General features: G+C 41.3%; 2 protein-coding genes and 1 pseudogene across 2 annotated transcripts in view; 1 reads left to right on the top strand and 2 right to left on the bottom strand.

Annotated features, from left to right (window-relative positions):
* Nucleotides 1-20055, bottom strand: part of LOC144371438 (uncharacterized) — a 395907-nt gene that overhangs the window by 191937 nt on the left and 183915 nt on the right. The window lies entirely within an intron of this gene.
* On the bottom strand, nt 6648-7334 carry LOC110597370 (coiled-coil-helix-coiled-coil-helix domain-containing protein 2 pseudogene; annotated as a pseudogene).
* LOC144371391 (putative polypeptide N-acetylgalactosaminyltransferase 8) lies at nt 7478-18110 on the top strand. Its single transcript, XM_078033724.1, has 5 exons — nt 7478-7487; nt 7537-7841; nt 8350-8445; nt 9526-9693; nt 16716-18110. Exons 1-5 carry the CDS (start codon nt 7478-7480, stop codon nt 16857-16859), a joined length of 723 nt encoding a protein of 240 aa, XP_077889850.1. The 3' UTR covers nt 16860-18110.

Here is a 20055-nt window from a genome sequence, read left to right on the forward strand (position 1 = left end):
CTTTATAATGACACACCTGTCATGAACTAAATAGCTATACAGGGGTCTACTGATGCTTGAGTTCTTTATACCTTTTTGCCTTTATACCATGATTTTTATTATTTTGGCTTTATAATATATTTTAAAATCCAGCCTATTCTCTTGGTAGATTCTCTGATCTATTTAAAATCCTTTTTTCTATGATAAGAATTTTTAAAATATACTTGTCAGTTGCTTCAAAATTTTGGTTAGTATTTTAAATATTAGAACTTCATGGAATTTAGGAGAAAATGGAAGTTTTTATTATATTATTTATTCATGAAAAGATGCATTTCTTTGTTGAGATATCATTAGGTCTTATACATAGAGCTCAATTTTCCATGGTGATCTTCTGTGTTATTTAGTATATGTTAATTCTTAAAAACTTTGTAGTTTCATTGCTATATAATTGGTATTTAGTATTTTCTATTTCTTGTTTTGGTGGGTTTCTTATGTTTTGAGACAGGGTCTCACTAAGTTGCTTAGGGCCTCACTAATTGGTTGAGTTTGGCCTCAAACTTGCTATCCTCCTACCTCTGCCTCCTGAGTTGCTTGGATTATAGGCCACCATGCCTAGCTTCTACTTGGTTGTTGCTGAGGTATAGAAACCTTCAACTTTTATGTTAGTTTTATAGGTATACTGGATTAGAACTCTCATTTCTTCTGATGTTTTGTTAATTCTGTTTACTTGTACTAAGTAAGTTACATTATTTGCAAATAATTTCAGTTCCTAACCTTACAAGTTTTCATCTCTTGTCAAATTGCATAGCCAGTTCCTTTATTACTATTAACAGTGTCACTGATAGAAGACAGTTTTGTTCTTGTTCTGGGGAGGCAATTAAAGTTTTTAGTTTCTGTGATTTCTGTGGTATCTTTTCGTCCGTGATAAAATTTTCCCTTTGTATATGAGTTTCCTGAGATTTTCCTTTTATCCACTAATGAACCTGAGTTAAATTAATAAATTTGTCTAGTGGTAAGCACCCCTTACATTTCTAGAATAAATTCTATTTGAACATGATACAGTTCTGTTTTGTTTAAATACAGTATTATATACACATATGTTATCATTAATAAATTTGACATTTTAGAATTAAATTTATTTTTTAAGCACATACATAAAAACAAAAATTTTATGGGGCTAAAGATATGACTCAATTATAACTCAATTATCTGCTCAATGGTAGAATGTTTGCCTAACATGTGAAAGGCCTTGGGTTTGATCCCCATCACCACAAAAAAGAGTATAAATAAATGTAAATAAAATTGTACATAGTAATGGGGTAGCATGATATTTTGGTACATGTGTAATGTTGAAATTAGGTTAAATATGTGGATCTCCTCAAACATTTATCATTTCTTTATTTTGAAAATCCTTTCCTCTTTTTGAAGTAAATACATACATTATCCTTATCTATAGTCATCCTGCTGTCCCATGTTAAACTTGAACATCTGTGTAATTAACTCAGTAGTCATTTATTGGGGTCTCTTAATCTCCCCAGCCTCTCCTAAATACCATTCTGCCCTCAACTTCTACATCAGGGTTTTATTTTTTTTACATTCCACATATATGCCTGGCTTATTTCACCTAACTCTAGTTCTATCATCCTTTTTCATGGCTGAATTGTTTCCTTTTTGTATATATATCACCTTTTCTTTCTCCATTTATTAGTTGATAGACACTTTGATTGCTTCCATTTCTTGGCTATTGTGAGTAGTGCTGCAGTGAACCTGAGTATAGACGTCCTCTTCCATGTAGGGATTTTATTTCCTTAGAATATATACTCAGTAGGGGGTAGATATATGATCTATATTTGTAGATCATATGGTAGTTCTGTTTTGAATTTTTTTTTTTGTACTGGACCAAATATCTCTATTTTATTTATTTATCTATTTTTATGTGGTGCTGAGGATTGAACCTAGTGCCCTACCAATGCCAAGCAAGCTCTCTACCATTGAGCTTTAAGGATTTTATTAATTTACATCGTACCAAGTGTGTTAAAGTTTCCCTTCTTTCAATCCTTATCAGAGAAATCCTTTGTCTTTTTGATAATAAGTATTCTAAGTGAGGAGAGGTGATGTCTCCTTATGTTTTGATTTGCATTTCCCTGATGGTTATTGATGCTAAGCATTTTCTTCTAAGCACTTGTTAGGTTCTTTCTCTAATCACAGATATTAGAAAACGTTAGAGCTCATGAAGTGCTTTTTCCTGACCTCTAGTGGCCATGGCCATGATGGTGCTCGTGGGTGTGTGTAAACAGAGATGATGGGTAAAAAAGGACAGCTAGTATGGGTTGAAAACCTATATGTAGGCACTGTGCCAGAGATTAACATGGGAATCGCCTGAGTTCAGAATCCAGTTCTGTCATATTAACTGGCAAGTGTGGACAAGTTACTGACATGAGGCTAACAGTAATACCTGCATGGTGAGAGTTAAATTCACAAAAAGTACTAGGATGGTGTGAGACATGAGGCTGTCTATTATTATTATAAGCAGAAGCTTCAAGTCTGTGTGTGAGTGGGGGGGTTGGATAGAGCGAGTGAGCGAGAGAGATATGAATGAAGTTTGGCAAGTAAGAATAAATTGGACGGTAAAATTTGAAAACTGTTGAGTAAGGATAATCAATAACATTATTTCATAAATAGAAATCCTTAATTTGAATTTAAGATTTCCCCCTAAATTTCTGTGGGTTAGAAACCTCCATCAACTAGAAAATTGAAATACAGTTGTATTTATATTTTTAAATACTTGGCTGGAAGAAAAACAAGCTGGATGGAACCCCCACATGAGTAGTTTGGGGACTGATGAAGAAGATAATAGAGGAAAGACGTGTTTCAGGGCAACTTGGAGGCTGCTGAGGTGAAGGAATTGTTATGTTGTTGATGACTCCTGACGACTCAAAGGGTGGGTGAGCCCTTTTTGCAGAAGAGTAAGTCAAGGCTCATGGAGGGTGGGTGTTTTGTGCCTAGCTGCTAGGCATGCAGTGACGGAATCAGGATTTGAGCACAAATCAGTGTGACATCAAAGCCTACCTTTTTTTCACTTTACTATCCTGGGGTGTGGGATGCTATTAAGAGGATCTTTGCAGTAAGAAGTAAAGAAAGGAATTTTAAAAAATGAAGGTCTCACAGTGGAACTGACTCCTCAGGTGGACAGTCTTGAAATGTCAGTTAATCAAACCATCAAGGCACAATGTGCCCAGCCTTGTCTCTGGGACTCTTTTGGCATGAGTGTGGTAGGTCATGGCATCCTGCATGGCCAAACTCACATCCCTGGGAGGGGCGATTAGAAAATAAAAGACTCACACAGATTGTGAAGATAAAGCTGGGATCAGGTGGAGTGCTGCTCTCTGATGGAGAAGCAGATCTAAAGAGTTACACCAGCAATCTTTATTTATATATGTTTTATTATCAGGTTAAAGACTATGCAAGCATTATTCTTTGTACTCAGAAAAGTTATAGAACTAAAACATCTATGCAGCTTTTCCACAGTTGCAATGTGCAATGTTAGGAACTTTGGTAGCACTCAAGGAGGTCTATTGATTAAAGTTACTGTTAAGCAAGAAGTCTCAGGAGTAGCAGAGCTGGAGAAACATTATGATTGTCTAGCATGAGAGTTCCTCTATACCTGAGAGTTATGTGCCTTAGATCAAGGTTGAAGCTCATAAGACTCCTTCATGGAACATCCTCAGGCAGGGCTTTACCATAGCAGCTAGGCATCCTATGTCCATGCACAGAAACTTTCCTAGGCACCAGACCCGCCACAACCATGAGGTCATGAGAGACCCCCGATCTCAGTCACTGTGCTCCCATTCTCATTAACCACTCTCCACAATAGGTTACTAACCACTACCAGATGGGCTAATTAGCTCTCAGAAACTGCAACTCACTTAGGCAACTATGAAGAGAAGATTCTGGAGACCTGATACCAATCCAATATGAGTAGATAGTTCTATTATCCATGGGAATGAAAATCATATTTTCTGAGTTAAATATTAGAATGCATGTTCTGATAAGCATGTTTGTACTCATCAGGGTAGTAAAGAAAAACATTTAGAACTGGTAGCTTTTGGTCAAGAAGTACCTGAATTGACCAAATCTAGGGTCTTAAGCAAGATGCATTCTTTTCCTCACAATTTCTAGGAATCAGGTTTGTAGGTACAGCTTAGCTGGGCCCTCTTCAAGAATGCATTCAAGGTGTGCACCAGGATTAGGTTCTCATATAAACTTGGCTAGAGAAGGATCTGCTTCCAAGCTCACATGATTGTGATTCCATCAGGTTCCGTAAAGTCTTACAGACTAAGGAAGCATTCAGAGTTCACACTGGCTACCAGTTGGAAGCTACCCTTAGTTTCTTGTTAACTGTATCTTCCCACATGATAGCTCAAAAAATGGCAGCTTGCTTCTTCAAAGTCAATGAAAAAGAGAGCATATCCTAACAAGATGGGTGCTACAGTCTTAAGTCATGTAATCAAATACACATAGTCAATTACATCCTGTAACCCCTACCATGTTCTATCAGACAGAAAAAGGCTGGGTGTTGGTGCATGCTTATAATACCAGAAGCTCAGGAGGCTGAGGCAGGGGGATCTCAAGTTCAAAGCCAGCCTCAGCAAGTTAGTGAAGCCCTAAGCAACTTAGTGAGAACCTGTCTCAAAATTATAAAAAAAAAAGAGCTGGGGATGTGGCTCAGTGAATTCAGTGTGGCTCCCTGAATTCAATTCCTGGTAGAGTATATAAATAAATAAAAATAAAAAATAAAAAAGGAAGGAAGAAAGAAAGAAAAAGGAGGGAGGCCACACTCAAGGGGAGGGGATTAGGTAAAGGGTGAGCACCAAGAGGAAGAATCATAGAAGCCACCTCAGTTTCTGTCTGCCATTTGTCCTGTGTCTGGCTTGAGACAGAGAAGGGTCATGGGAAGTTAAGTCTAGTGAGAGGGCATGGTGCCTCTCAGGACTTGGCCACTTTCCTTGGTGATAAGGGAGCAGAGGCAGCCTCTTTTGTCCTTTCAGGAGGACTTTGTGAAGGAAGTAGGAGTTCAGTTCCAGGACTGTTTGACAACAGAGGGGGAGCAGTTTGATAGTCTCCTAAGGATGGACAATTTGAATAAGAAGTCTGGGGTAGGAAGACCAAACTTAGAGTCATTAAAAAATGGTCCCCGAATGGGGCCTTCTTGTGAGTCATCAAGCCATGCAATTCATTGACCGCAGGGCCCAGTCTATGCAGGAGATAGTTCCTTCTCTTGCAGGTGTGGCAGTGTGGAGGGAAGATTGAGATCTTACCCTGCTCCCGGGTGGCTCATCTAGAGAGATACCCCAAGCCCTACGCGTGGGATCTAAGCATTTTCTTGAAGCGCAATGCTCTGTGAGTGGCTGAAATCTGGATGGATGAATACAAACACATGGTCTACCTGGCCTGGAACATACCTCTCCAGGTTTGTCATGGACTGAACAGCATCAGGGGGAAAGCTAGCAGCAGGAAGTGGTGGTGGCAGTGAAGAATGAGAATGGACAGAAAAAATATGCTGTTGTGTCATAAAGAATTAGAGTAAGTTCCCAAGGTATAATAATAGTGACACTTAACGTCTGTGTGACAATATCATGTTCTAGATAGTGTTTTATATACTGACCCATTAACCATCAGAACCACCTTTGGGATATGTTTCACAGATGAGGAAGCCAAGGCACAGATAATTAGAAGAAACTTGTTTAACACAGGAACATACAGTAATTAGACCACATAAGACTCAAAGCAAGAAAATCTGGCTTTTAGATTCTGTGTTCTACATCCGTCTTCTATACTGGGGCAGTCCTTGCAGAGTAAAATTGGATATCATATATTGGTTAAGAGGACATAAACATAGCAAGTGATACATGGGGTGGTGAGAGGAGGTCCTTTTATCTTGTTAGATGCACATACATGAGGACAACCTTGGCTGAGCCTGCATCTTTTGCCCTGGCCACCTGAGGTTGGTGTGATATGCTGTCTTCTGTCCCTAAGCGCTGGCTTTGAGTTTAAGCATGGTTAGCTGTGTTTGGCACAGAGAGAAGAGGAAGACTCTCTTTCCATCACAGTGGATCCTAAAGTAACCTCCAGAAATCAGAGGGTCAGGATGGTTGGGAAACTGTGGAACAGATCTAGGAGGAAAAGTCTGAAGACAAGGTGGAGTCAGGGGTCAGGTTAAACTATGGGAGCACTATTTCTGGAGAATGTAAAAATAGGCAGAGAAGCCCGAGCCTTCTTTAGGATTCAAAGTCATGAAAATCATTCCTTTAACAACTCAAGGTGCCAGTAGTCTGCAGTTAGCTCATTGTTCATACAAATTTCTTCTGGTGCCCCTGTATGCCAAGGTATGATGGGAAAATAGGTACCCTCCAGGATATCCTTAGCTCTTTTATCTCTATTGTGACTGTGCCAAGCTATAAAGAAAACTGTCCCTAAACAAATGAACTTCTGCAAAGGTGATTTGAAATGAACCACATAGGAACATTCTGGAAAAAAGGCAGATACCCCATATGGGTTCTGCATTTCTGCCTTTTTTTTCTAGTTAATATTCATTTTTAGAAAGTCTTCAAATCTTGGTGTCAGAACTTTTTTTTTTCAGGAGAAAAATCATTTTATTCTAATACTCAAAGAACATCAGAACAGCTGACTTCAGGAGGCCACGTATTTGCCAGTCCCAACTCTGTGAACTTCCATACAGTTAGAATACTTATTTGCTGCCATTCACAAAAACTGAAGCTATTAAATGAGGCTTTACATTGCAGTTTTATATTCATACTTTCACTATCAGTTACCTTTTTATGTTAAAGTAACTTGGTCATCAGAGCTGATTTTCCAATTCTTCAATTTGAACTTCTTGATTAGACTAATCCATTAGCAATTCTGCACTGCTTCAACACCTCATTGAAACCCTCACAGAGCTTAACATCAGCTTGGTTCTGGGCACACTCCAAAAATTGTTTTATCTCATAAAAGCAAGGGTCACTAAGCTGCTGCTGTTGTGCTAGCTGGGTTCCCCGAGGCTCCTGGTAAGTGATATCAGGCTTTGTTTGCTCTCCTCCACTGAAGCCTCCAGTGATGGCATGGCCCAGTGTGTGCCCAACAGCAGAGCCCACTGCCACACCAGCTGCAGTGGTTGACATCTGGGCCATCAGACCTGGCTGCCGTGGTGCTACAGCAGGAGACCCGACTGTAGATGGTGGGGCTGCAGCTGGTGGCTCAGCTTCTGGTGCTGGCCTGGGCACAGCCCTCATCTGAGGGGCTCGGCTGGCTGGGGGCGCCATTCGCGAAGTGCGGCTCCGGCTTCCACGCGACATGGTAAGTTCCCGACGGCTCGGCGTCCAGCGGTGTCAGAACTTTTAAAAAGCCTTTTCTGCCATGGTGAGGAATATTTTATACCTTATTGATGTGAATATCATCTCAAACAGGAGCAGTCTGCTTCGGCTTGCTATAATGAGAAATGTACTGTGGTGACCCTGCCTGCTCCATGCCGGGTTTGCAAATGTCTTTGAAAACCAGTGGAGGTCCCCAAGGTTGCTTTTCTACATTCCCTGGAAAATAAAATATCAAGGTTACCTCTAGGCTGCCAGGAAAATTCTCAGTCCATTCATGCAAGGTCATACTTATTAGTGGAGTCAGGAAGGTCTCATGAACCAAAGCATAGAAATCTTGGTGTTTTATTTCAGAACTCTGGAATTGATTATGGAGACATTTCTTCCAGAATTGCACTCCGGAAGAAATTGAAATGTAAAACTTTTGACTGGTACCTGAAAAATGTTTATCCACTCTTGAAGCCGACCCTCAACATTGTGGGCTATGGAAGAGTACGTGCTGTGAAATGGATTTAGAATTTGAATGCTTGTTTGTGGAAGACAGTGAAACCCAAACCATATATTTACCTGGCCAAGGGTTTTCCTGCCTAGTGTCCCCTTCCTGCCCCATGCCTTCCTCAGCGCTCTGCTCTTGAGAGACTTCCTTTCCTCTTGTTCCCCAATCCCTGTTTCTTTTCCTTTTGCTGCCTCTAGTCCTTTTGAAAACTGCAGCTCTTGCCTGACACTGTTGGTTCCTTAGCCAACTCATGTCTGTAGCAGGATGGGTTCTTCGGTGTTCTCTGTGAGGGTCTGCAGGGGACAATGTTCCCAAAACGTGGGCAGCACAGCTGCACCTCACCTAAGCTCTGGTTTGTTTCCCAGTGCTCAGCACGTGGCTGCCAGGATCCCGGTTTCTGCTTCTTTTGGCTGTTGGCTTCTTGGTGTTTTAAGGAAAATGCAGGTCCTGGGGAGGCTTTGGGATTGTCTTTCCAAAACTGCATTCATGTTTTTTTCCCTTCAGATGAAAAACTCATTGGATAAGAGTATCTGCCTGGATCAAGGACCTGTGCCAGGCAATACCCCCATCATGCATCCCTGCCATGAATTCAGTCCACAGGTAACTTCCATCATCTTCCCTGCCTGACAGGGTGAGTCTATTTTGGCTCAGCTCCTGGTAACCTCTGTCAGATTTAAACTTGGTGTTAGACGATGGGGACGCAAGAGCAGAGTATTCTGGGACACAGGTAAGGGTGAAACCCAAACCTACACTTTTAAGTAGGGTTTGTTGTTGTTGTTGTTGTTGTTGGGGATGGAACCCAAGGCCTCCTGCATGCTAGGCAATCATTGTACCACTGAATTATATCTCTAGTCTTTAAGTAAGCACATTCTAGTTCATTCTAAAGGTCACAGCAAGACAGCTCAGTTTCAGGGACATGTAGAAGGCTTTGCTCTGTTGTGGTCATTCTCCAGGGGAGATTTTCATTGGTAATTGCCTCTAATCCCTTTTTTTCCTCTCTTCCCACTGTCCCACCATCTTCCCTTCTCCTGTGCATCCCAGAAATTTGACGGGTGAAGCCACCTGTTCTTCTCTTGCAAAGAAGGAAGCAGAGGGCTAAAGAAAACAGAGGTGGAATGGAAGTTCCTCTGTGGCATAGAAGTGGGCTGGCACTAAGTTCAGGGTGCAGCCAGGGGACTTTTTATTAAATGGAAAATATTCAAATCTGCCATCTTACTTTGCATGTTGCCATTACAGGAAGGTTTTGAGGTATTCCTGGTAGATATCATTCCCTCTTAGGAGATGAAAAACCTGAGGCATGAAAACAACCTATTTGTCCAAGCTCACTGAGCAAGGCACTATCAGATGGGAAATTTGAAAGGCTTCTTGACAACAGGCTCATACTGGGATTTACAGTGACAGCTTCTCAAGTTCAGCTTGAGAAGCTTTGGGAGAAGCTTTCTTCAAAGATCAGCTCCCTCATCCACACACACCATGATTCTTTTGGAGACATTGTAGGAAAGAGGGTGGGCCAAGTGCCCATCCCTAGGCCTGGCCTTCTCCCTGGAATCTACTGTCATAGGGGAGGAAGGGTGCAATTACTCCATGTGGCCAGGAAATTCATGATCCAGGGCACGAGAGCCATCCTTGGGCCTCTACACGGCTGAGTGTGCCCATGGCAGGTCCCTTGCTATCTTCCAGAACATCTATTACCACCAAACTGGGGAATTCTACATGGGAAATCTGATTGCAGAGGCAAACTCTGATGACCGCTGCCTCACAGATCCTGGCCATGGGGAAAATCCTACTTTAGAGCCATGTTCTACGGCAGCCCAAAGTGGACTACACATACATTGGGATTTTAAACAGGTGAGTCACATGCCTTTTAAAGGGGAGGTACTTACTAATATAGTTTGAGAGGTTTGACTTGATTTGATAACATTTTTAGATTAATTTTTGTGGCAGCAGGTAAGGGAAAGACTGGAAGCTGGGAATCAGGTGTGAACCACAGAGTCTCTTGACTAAGGCAGGGGTGGATGAGGAGGGAGAAGTCCTGGAGCTGCCATAGCTTCATAGAGTTTGGGCTCAAATCCTGGCTTAGTCATCTTTAGCAAGTTTCTGACTATCTCTGATGCTCAGTTTCCTCGTCTATAAAACCAAGATAATAGTATTTACTTTGTGGGCCTATCGGGAGGATTAAATGAGAGAAGATTGTGAAGCATTTGGCATGGTGCCTGGCACATGATTTTTAATGATTGTCAAAGTATAGAGGACTAGGGTGAAATCCAACAGGGACTACTGCAAAAGTCCTGGCTTTCACTTCAATATTAAATGGCCAAGAACAGGATAGCGGGAATCTAGCAGAATCCATGTGTCAATGACATGAAGGACTTGGCTGATCACAGTCTACGTGTGAACCTGCCCTATGTTGGGGCTGCTTCAAAAATTTTTGTGTTCTTTGGCCAATTTCATTAGTCTGTGATGTCCTGTTGGAAGGAGGTTATGGTTTGTGATTGGTACTGCATAAACTTCAAGTGCTGCATTTTAAAAATCATGGACAATCTATTTCGGCAAGTCCTATTTTTTTAAGGCCAATAACCTCTGTGACGATTTTCTGCTAGCTATGCAGTTTAAATGTATAGGCACCTATGTGCAAAAATTTCCTTATGATTTCAGAGAGGTTTTTCGTTCCAGTCTCCCTGCAATATCAATTAGAGGGAGAAGGAGAGGTAATGCCTTCCCAGTCTCTGTCACCTCCATCTAAGCTACAATGACATGGAACTGGCATGCTCCCCCTACCTTAGGCCCATTTCAGTTGTCATTCCCTCTCCTCCAACCTCTTCACCAGAACAACCTCAAAGTGCATCCCTGGCTTCAGACAGGGCCTCTCTCTGGGAAGCTTCCATGACCCTGCAGGAATAGGCTGGGTTCTTCTGTGCTCTCAGGCTCCCCTTGTCTCATTATCTCTTCGACCTGCCTGCTCTCCTGTTTCTTTTCACCACTCATCTGAGAACTGGAGGGCAGGGTCTGGATTTTGCTTGTTGTTTTCTCTCTATCATCTGTTATAACATCTGGAACATTTCAGGCACTCAATAAGTGGTTGTGGAACAAGTGAAAGATTGGCACTTAGGAGAGCTGAGCTTGGAGAAAAGAGGATGCTGTTTTCCTAAGGAAAAGGAGCATGCTAGTCAATTTTCTGTCATTTACATCAAGTACCTGAGGTAACCAACATATAAAGAGAGGTTTAGTCTGAGTCACAGTTTTGAAGATTCCAGTCCATGATTGATTGGTCCAGTTGATTTGGGTCTGTAGTGAGGTATTGCATCAGGGTGGGAGCATGTGGTAGAGTAGACCTCACTTATATCATAAGTCAAGAAGCAAAAGAGAAAGAGGAAGAGACTGGGGTCTTGCAGTCCCCCTTGAAGGCACATCCTCAATCACCTAAAGACTTTCTGCTAGATTCATTCTCTTAAAGATTCTACCTTCTCCCAATAGTCCCAAACTGGACTTCTTGATGACAAAGGGGGGACTTCTTGATGGCCCAGCAGCTGCCTCACACAGTGCTGAGTTCTCTGTCAATAGTAGTCACCAAGCACAGCACATCAGAGTATCTGGTGAGCCTAGTGTGCTAAATGTGAATTTTTGATGTCTTTAATGATCTTAGTACTTCAAGCCTAGCAAGTTTTAATAATTTTAATAGGGCATTTTTTAAAACAATTTAATAAATTTATTTAACTGTTGTAGAGTATATTTTATAAATTTAAATTACATAAAATACATAATACATTAAATTGATAAAATTAATTTAAAACATTAAATTTACTTTCTTAAGGACTTTGATTATCTGACTTTATATTTAGTGAACCTGAATCTCTTAAATGTTTTCCAAAGTGCTTATAAAGTCAGTGAAATCTCAACATGCAATCAGAAATTTAATTTGTTACACATTTTAAAATTGCTATCAAAAGGTTAATTTGTAAGATGCTAATTTTCCATAAATATAACAGTACTTAAAAATAGCAAAAACACATAGAATATTTAGCAAATATTACCTGTTTCTTCCCTTAGTATCTATACTTTATCCCAAATATCCTAGGAATTAAAAATACCATTTATTCCTAAGAGCTCTTTTGGAGGTTCTAGCAGGGGAGTGCAGCTACTCATATATCCTTGACCAAAGAGCAGTCCTCCTCTATTGGGGAAGGGTGTCCTCTTCAACAGAGCATGCAGCTCTAGGAGGAATGCACTAGGCATGGAAAAGAGGAGGAAGGGGACATCTGCTTATCCAGCAAGATCAGTTAAGTCACTGTGGTGACAGATGTGTCGTAGCCAGATCAGCCTCACTATTTATCCAAAAGAGATAATTATGCATCCCAAATATTTGACAAGTTGTCTTCCTAAGAGAAATTTGGAAGGTTGCCTTCTCAGCTGACTGAGGCCGATGATAGAATGGAAATTTGGGCTGAGTGTAAGGTCTGCTCTGTAGCACATCCAGGGATGGGCTGCCTGATGCTCTGATGTCCAGGCTGGGACCCTTTTTATGACCATTATGCCAAGAAATTCAAAAGTTAAGAGGGAGGTGATCAGGTGGTTCCTGGTATATTATCAAACTTTTGGTTCATCTTGAGTCAATTCCTATCTAGTCCTTCCTATCCATTTTATATCTGAATCAAAAACAATATTTGGCTGAATGTTGGGGCTCTCTTGTGCTCTATTTACTTTGTAGCACAACTTACACATTCATTCTACTAAAAAGTTACCAAAGTAAAGGATAAGCAGAATCTCTGTATTATTTATTGTTTATGAGTGGGAATCTTGAAAATAAATCCTGAGCATGAAAAAAAATCACTAAAAATATTTTCTGGAATTGAGAGGGTGATCAGACTAGATAATCCCTCTATTTTCTCCCAATGTCATGATTCTGTGTTTTAAATCAACCAGAGGAGGTTACACTCTCTGTGAAGCACAAGGGAGCCAAATCGAGTGACTGAGAAGGGACCTAATTCAGAGATGGGGTGTTTACAGCCACATGGACTTTGATAGGAGGAGCCTAGCATTGGCGGTAGTGATGCAGTTGAAACAGTGGGTATTTGGGTGAAGGTCAAGACAGAGTGACAGCCCATGACACAAAGAGGATTTCTAGAGTTGGTAGTGAGGAGGAGGAGAACACCCATCCTAAAGGTTCCAAAAACCACTAAGAAAGAGAGCCCTGTGGGTGCTCACACCTTGCTGGTGGGTGAGTGAACCAAAAAGGTTCCAATAGCAATTTGCCTGCACACAGGTGTTACAATTGAATCTGAAAGGCACCCCCCCAGGCTTATGTCGAAGTCTTGGTTTTCAATGCAACAATTTTCAGAGGTAGGGCTTTTGGGAAGTTATTAGATCATGAGGGCTCTGATTATATTAGTGGATTAAGCCATTGATGAAGTTATACTTTGATGGACTATTGGGAGATTATGGAAATTTAGAATATGGAACCTAGTTGAAAGGAGTGGGTCCTTGAGGCATGACCTTGGGGACTATATCTTATCCCTGGACTTTCCTCTCTCTTGGCCTTCTGACCACTGTAAGGTGAGCAGCTTTCCTCCACCATGTGCTCCCTGCTGTGATCTTCTTCCTCATCCCAGGCCCAGAAACAACAGAGTCAAGCAATCACAAACTGAAGTCTCTGAAACCATGAGCCCAAATTCTTTCTTCCTGTTGAGTTGTTTACCTTGGGTATTTTATCAATAGTGTTGGAAAGTTGACTAACACAATAGGAAGAGCTCTGATACCAACAACTAACTATGACCCTTTTAAAGGAACTGATTAGTTTTCAGGATAATATCTTAAGAAATAATACAGACTGAAGTCCATGATTAATGTAGACTATATCCTGATATTTTCAAAGCAAAATGTTAGGAAAAATGAAATACCCAGTAGTGGTAGGGATTTTTGCTCATTGCTTAAGTGAATATCATATAGCTATTCAAATGATATTCTAAAAGTTATTTAAAAATGATGAAAGGAGAAAATATACATAATATTAATTTAAAAGAAGTAAAAACCATATATAAAAACCATAAGTACAGTGTTATACCATCATGAGTGGTTCTAATTTTTAAAAATATCATTTTTACATTAAAATAAGCATATATTCCTTTTGTAAAAGTGAAAATGAAACAAAAACAGAAATCCGTTAAAAATTCTGGCCGCACTGTTCCTAAATAAACACAAGAGAGAAAGTGCATAAGATCCAGATGAACACAATTAAAAGAAGCCAGGTGCTGTAGGGAGTGCTGTCAGAGCCCAAGTCACATGGAAGTTGAGAGAAAATAGAAAATAGGCCACTGAGTTTATTTAAAACATCACAGTATAATAGCCAAGACTTATTGAGTGTATGTTATAAGCCAGGCATTGGGTTAAACATTATCTAATTTAGTCCTTGTAAGACAAAGGTCTTTTATAAGAGAAGTGTTACTGTTAGCTCTGTCTGAACCATGAAGAAACTATGGCCCAGAGAAGTCAAACCATTTCCCCAAGATTACACAGCATAGTAATTGTGCAGCACTGAAGCAGAGAATCTTACCACTGTGTGTTACTTCCTGGTTGCTTAGGTATTTGATTCTCCTTTTTTTCATGTTTTTTATTGGTGCATTATGGTTGTATGAAATGGTGGGACTTGTTGTTATGTATTCCTACATGCACACAATATAACAATGGAATTTGGCCAGTATCACTCCCTAGAAGTTCCCCTTTCCCTCCCTGTGGTCCCTTTCCTCTACTCCTGATCTCTCTTTTTCATGAGACTCCCCCACCCAATGTTTTTTGTTCCTTTTTCCTCTCTAGCTTCCACATATGAGAGACAATATATGGCCCTTGGCTTTCTGAGTTTCATTTATTTAGCTTAACATGGTGTTCTCAAGTTCTATCCACTTTCTTGCAAATGACAGAATTTCATTCTTCTTAATGGCTGAATAAATCTCCATTGTGTGTATATACCACATTTTCTTTATCCATTGGTAGATACCTCCACTGGTTCTATAGTTTGGCTATTGTGAATTGTGCTGCTATAAACATAGGTATGCATGTCTCACTCTAGTCTGATGACTTTTATTTTTTTAAAGGGGCAAAACCACTAAATATTAGTTAAGCAGGAGAGCTTTGGGTTTGTGGTCCTCCCCTTCTTCTAACATTATGACATCTTTAAAGCTAGTAGAAAACAAATGTGCAGAGAGGGAGAAATAAAATAAGGGTGTTAGACTGGAAGAATGTTGGCTAGCATCAAGGACGGCTGATTCAGAGCACAAACAGGCTACTGACTGGCGAGACAGGGACAGGCAGCTCCTTTAAGATGATCCATGAGGCAGCATCCTGTGGACCACTGGTGGTTTTCAGGTGAAGATATAAATGGAGTGTGATCTTCTTGACATTTGCTGAAAGTGTTGGGGTGGGGATCCAGGGACAGAACGTGCTGTAGAGGCCTAGAAGAGTGACACAGAGGGGCAAGCGAAGCCTGAGGCCAGGCTGCTGTAGATGCCTTGTTGAGCCGGGTTGGTGGACTCTGTACAGGAGCCCTCTGTGGTCAGGGGCTGAAAGCAGGGAGTGGCGGGTGGTGGAGAAGTTCCAGAACCAGGAGAGGAACCCTGCGTGGCCGACACTGGATGAATGCCCTGAGAATGGGGGTGGAGGATGGGGTGGGACACCCAGGGAGTATAGGTTAGATGGTTTGGGAGACCAGGGATTGTTGGGGGCAGTTTGTGATTGTGAGAGGTGAGAAGCAGGGAGGCAGAGGTTTGGAGATCTTAGAGCTGCAGCCCTTACTGTTAAAAGCCCTGGTGACCGTGTATCTGAGGGACAGTGAGATCAGGTGACTCACCGGACCTCTCATCGAATGCATGAACTCTGACGATGGTAGCAGAAGGTTGTGAATAAAGGAAGAAGCCCCTGACCCAGGAACTAACACAGATTAGGGAGTGATTCTAGCAAAGATTGGAGAGGGGCATGGGAGTGAGAGGGGTGTGGGGGTGAGAGGGGCATGGGGGTGAGAGGGTTAGGAGCAGATGCAGGCTCAGCTTGGACAGATGGCAAGTTTGCCAAGTGCTGAGATGTGGAGTTCAGAAAGAGGTGGGGCGAGGGGTGGGGGTCAGAGGGAGAATATAGGAACAAGGAGGAGGACCCTTCTTCCTTTTTCCCTACGAGAAGGGATAGGGCCAAGATGGTCTCAGATTTATCGTGCATCTTTCATGTATCAAGCACCAGATGCTCAATTAATATTAACACAAATTTTAAACTTTAAAATTTACTCAAAACCTATTTTACAGATGAGGAAATGGAGACTTGGGGAGGTTAGGTGCCCAAGGCCACCTGGTTTGTATATGAGGGAATCAATCCTGACTGTTGAGCACTGATGCCCATGGTGTTCCCAGTAGTGAACTTTGTTGAAGCCCCATGACAGGAGGCAGGAAGTTGCCACCCAGAATGGTGGAGAAGGTAAATTGAGTTCCTCCCAAGTGGCTTCTGCCCCAGGTCCTTGACAGAGCCCTGCTGAGGAGGGAGAGGAAGGCAAGGGAAGGGCGAGCCTGAGGGGTTCCATTGGGCTCAGGTCTGGAGAGACAGAAAAGACGGACAAATTTGAAAACAAGATGTCATGGTGTTACGCCTGTCAGCGTTGGCCTGCTGCTTCAGTCTCGAGGGAGGCCCATGGTGCTTATGAACTCAGTACTGTGGGCTTAGCTGGCTGCCAGGCTGGTGCAGAAAGCACTGGGGGGTTGAATTCCACACATTGCTTCTCATTCTCGCTGGGGAACTTGCAAAGGATCCAGGGACCCTGGCAGACCACAGCACAGAGAGTAGGCCCAGTGGGATGCTGTGCTATTGCTATCACCTTGACTCTCCCTCCTCCCACCCAGGGAAGAGCCATCATAAACAGGGACACCAAACAGTGTCTGGAGATCAGGAAGCACTCTTTTGGTGCCTACATGCTTGTGCTGCAGAAGTGTACCATGCAAATTCAGTACGTCATCAGAAACTGGGATCAGACCGATGTCCAGTGAGCTTGCAGAGTCTGAATTTGGGACACCAATTCTCACAACTGGAATGGCATCTACCCCCAATGCTGTGCAATGTGGGAGAGGGTGAAGGAAAGGAAATGTGTGTGTGTTTACTGTGATCTCAGTGTGCAAGACCCAGGACATGGAATCCTGTGCACGTGTCAGGGCACAATGGCTGAGGACCGGAGCAGAAACTGATGCCTTGTGCCCAGCTTCCCTTGGAAGATTGTGATATCTATCAAATGCCATTCTTGGAAACTCCTTGAAATAGCCTGTCTCATCTGCTTGTTCTGTGGAAAGTGGAGGAGGAAGATGGAAGTTTATCTCTGACTTCCACCAACGCTGTTTAGCCTTCATTCCAACAGCTACTATCGCCACCTGTCCCACACCTCCTCCCCGACTCAGCTGCTTAGAGACTCCCCAGACTGTTCCACGTGAGAGGCTGGGTCCTCCTCATGCCAGTGGCAGTGTGATCACCATCCAGGTGGCATGACCTCCCTCTCCTTTCTGGACTGTTCTGAAAGATACAACAAGTAGACCAGTCACTTTAACAGATTCCTCCATTTGTGTGCCCCCTATCCCATGGCAGCTTTATTGGAATTACCAGTCTCTCTCATGAAAAAGAGATTGCAGAGGCTGAGGAGAGGAGGGAAAGAACCTCACCCAATCATAGCTTTTCAAGGGCTAGTTCACAGAAAATGGTAGAAAAATCCAATTCCTTGTGAATCTGTTCATAATGTCTGATGATTAGATCTCACCTATTTCTTTCTATTGCCCCCCAAAAATTATGGAGAAAATGAGGATTACAACAGATAGCCATCACCTATTGGGGCACAAAGAAGGGATTTGCAGGCAAAAACTTTAAACCAGGATTCTTATGTCTGTTCATTGGGTAAATCCTTCCCTGTAGTTATCCAGGGCTACCAATTTTGGGTGAGACTTTGGGGACCCAGGTGTGTGCTGTGTTGTGGGCTTACCCAGGAAGTATGGGCTCCTGGGTTGCCTTCCTAAGAGGCTGCTTTTTCCTTAGTCCCATGTCTGGGGTCCCTGGGAATCATGAGGTTTATTTTAGGTATTAGGCAGGAAAGACACTGGTAATCTGGCACAGAATTAAATTGGCTAAGACTTTTAAAAATAAGCTTTAGAAGTGTATCATAAGTATGCAGCTTGATCAAAACTTCACAGTGAACAAATGACAAGTAAGAATTATTGTGAATAAGATCCTATTGTGTTATAAATTAAATGTTAAGCAAATGTATTACTTCTGGTTTCTTCCTGGCAAACTGAAGGGAAAATAAAATTGAGAGCAAAGGTTTTAAAAAGCATGTACGTGGGCTGGGGATATGGCTCAAGCAGTAGTGCACTCACCTGGCATGTGCAGGGCGCGGGGTTTGATCCTTAGCACCACATAAAAATGAAATGAAGATGTTGTGTCTACTGAAAACTAAAATATAAATATTAAAAAATTCTCTCTCTCTCAAAAAAAAGCATGTACGCAATAGAAAAGCAGGCAAAAGACACACTAGGTTTACATATATAAAAAACATTTGACCTCATTCACAGAGAAATGAAGATTAAAAGTGAACTGAGATAATTTTTCATTTAAATTGGCAAAAGTAAAAAAAAGAAAACAAAACAGAAAACACAACAGCACATTCCATGGGAGGAATGTGGAGACTGGCAGTCTCGTGTTGATGGGAGGATGTAAAATGGCACAATCTCAGTTGGTATTTGGCAATATCTAATTCTTTGCAGAACTGGGTGTTTGTGAAACATGTTGGAGATAAACTGTGTACCCAAACTTCAGAGAGTGCTAAATAAATCCACACAGTGGGGTATTAGGTGGCTGTAAAAAGGAACAGGAGCTTCTCTCTGAACTGATATGGAGTGATTTAGTGTATATTTTGCTCAGTGAAAAAAGAAAACTAGCATCTATAAGTATGTATCTTTTAGGTAGAAAATAAGGAGAAAATATACATGTGTCTGTTCTTTTCTGCAAAATAAAACCTGAGAAGGATAAACCAGAAACTATTGAGATTGTTACAATGGATGGTGGTGGTTGGGAACAGGGTGCCAAGGACTGGGGAACAGGATAGAAGAGATGCGGGGGGAGTGGCATTCTCATAAGTAGACTTTTTTCCCTGTGGATTTGACATTTAGAATCATGTTTCATATGTTCAAAATAAAAATACATAAAAATCAAATATAGAAACCAAAAATGGATTATAAACAAAAGTAAGCAAATCTAGCCATATATCTCTACTTTAGATGAACACTTCTCTGCACTTACACACATACACCGAGCATACCTAGCATTCAACATTCAGTCCTTCGTTTCTAAATATTTAGAATTAGGACTCCTTAGGGAAATAGCTAATTTTAAGGTTCTGGCTCTAATATCTTCCTGTGTTGAAAGAAAGGAACTTCTCAAAGAATGGTAGGATATGTTACAACCCACAGTAACCAAGTTGAAAGGGGTTCCACTGGCTAAATCTGGGACAATTTGAACATTAAAATTAATGTTGATCACAATAGCCAAAGAATAAGATAAGAATACATGAGTTCTTTCAAATAAATAAAAGAATGAATGAGGAGTAGGGAAAGTTCTTCCTTACAATAAAATGCCAATTTAATAATTGTTAAAGGGATTATGAAATTAGGAAATCACAACTTGGCACGCACACAGTTAAAATTGTTTCAGGCAAGACTCACCAATGGATGTTAAAACTAGTGGGTGATGAGAAATGGGAAAAATATACACCACAAATGTATGTACACAAAAATATATAATTAAAGTAACTTCCCAGAAGATATTTATCCATTACAGCAGTGGAAAGATAGTAATTTTATGGGTGAGAAACCTGGCATATGCCATGTTACTTGAGCAGTCAACATAAACACCAGTAGCTGGACAAATGGACAGCTTGTACCTCTTGATATGATGTGCCAAGAACATAGCATCACTTCTAGGCTATTCCTGCCCAAAATGCAGAGCCTGAACTTATAATCTTTGTGAAACTTCAATTAAACCCAAATCAAGAGACATTCTTCAAAAAAAAATAGTCTGTATGCTTCAAAAATGTTAAAGTCATGAAAGATGAAGAAGTATTGTGAGGCTTTCAGACTAAAGGAGATGAAAGAGACACAGCAGCTGAATGTGATGTGTGATTCTGGACCTGAGGGGATTTCTCTCTTTCAT

The sequence above is a fragment of the Ictidomys tridecemlineatus genome, chromosome 16 (assembly GCF_052094955.1).
Source record: "Ictidomys tridecemlineatus isolate mIctTri1 chromosome 16, mIctTri1.hap1, whole genome shotgun sequence".
NCBI classification, from domain to species: Eukaryota; Metazoa; Chordata; class Mammalia; order Rodentia; family Sciuridae; genus Ictidomys; species Ictidomys tridecemlineatus.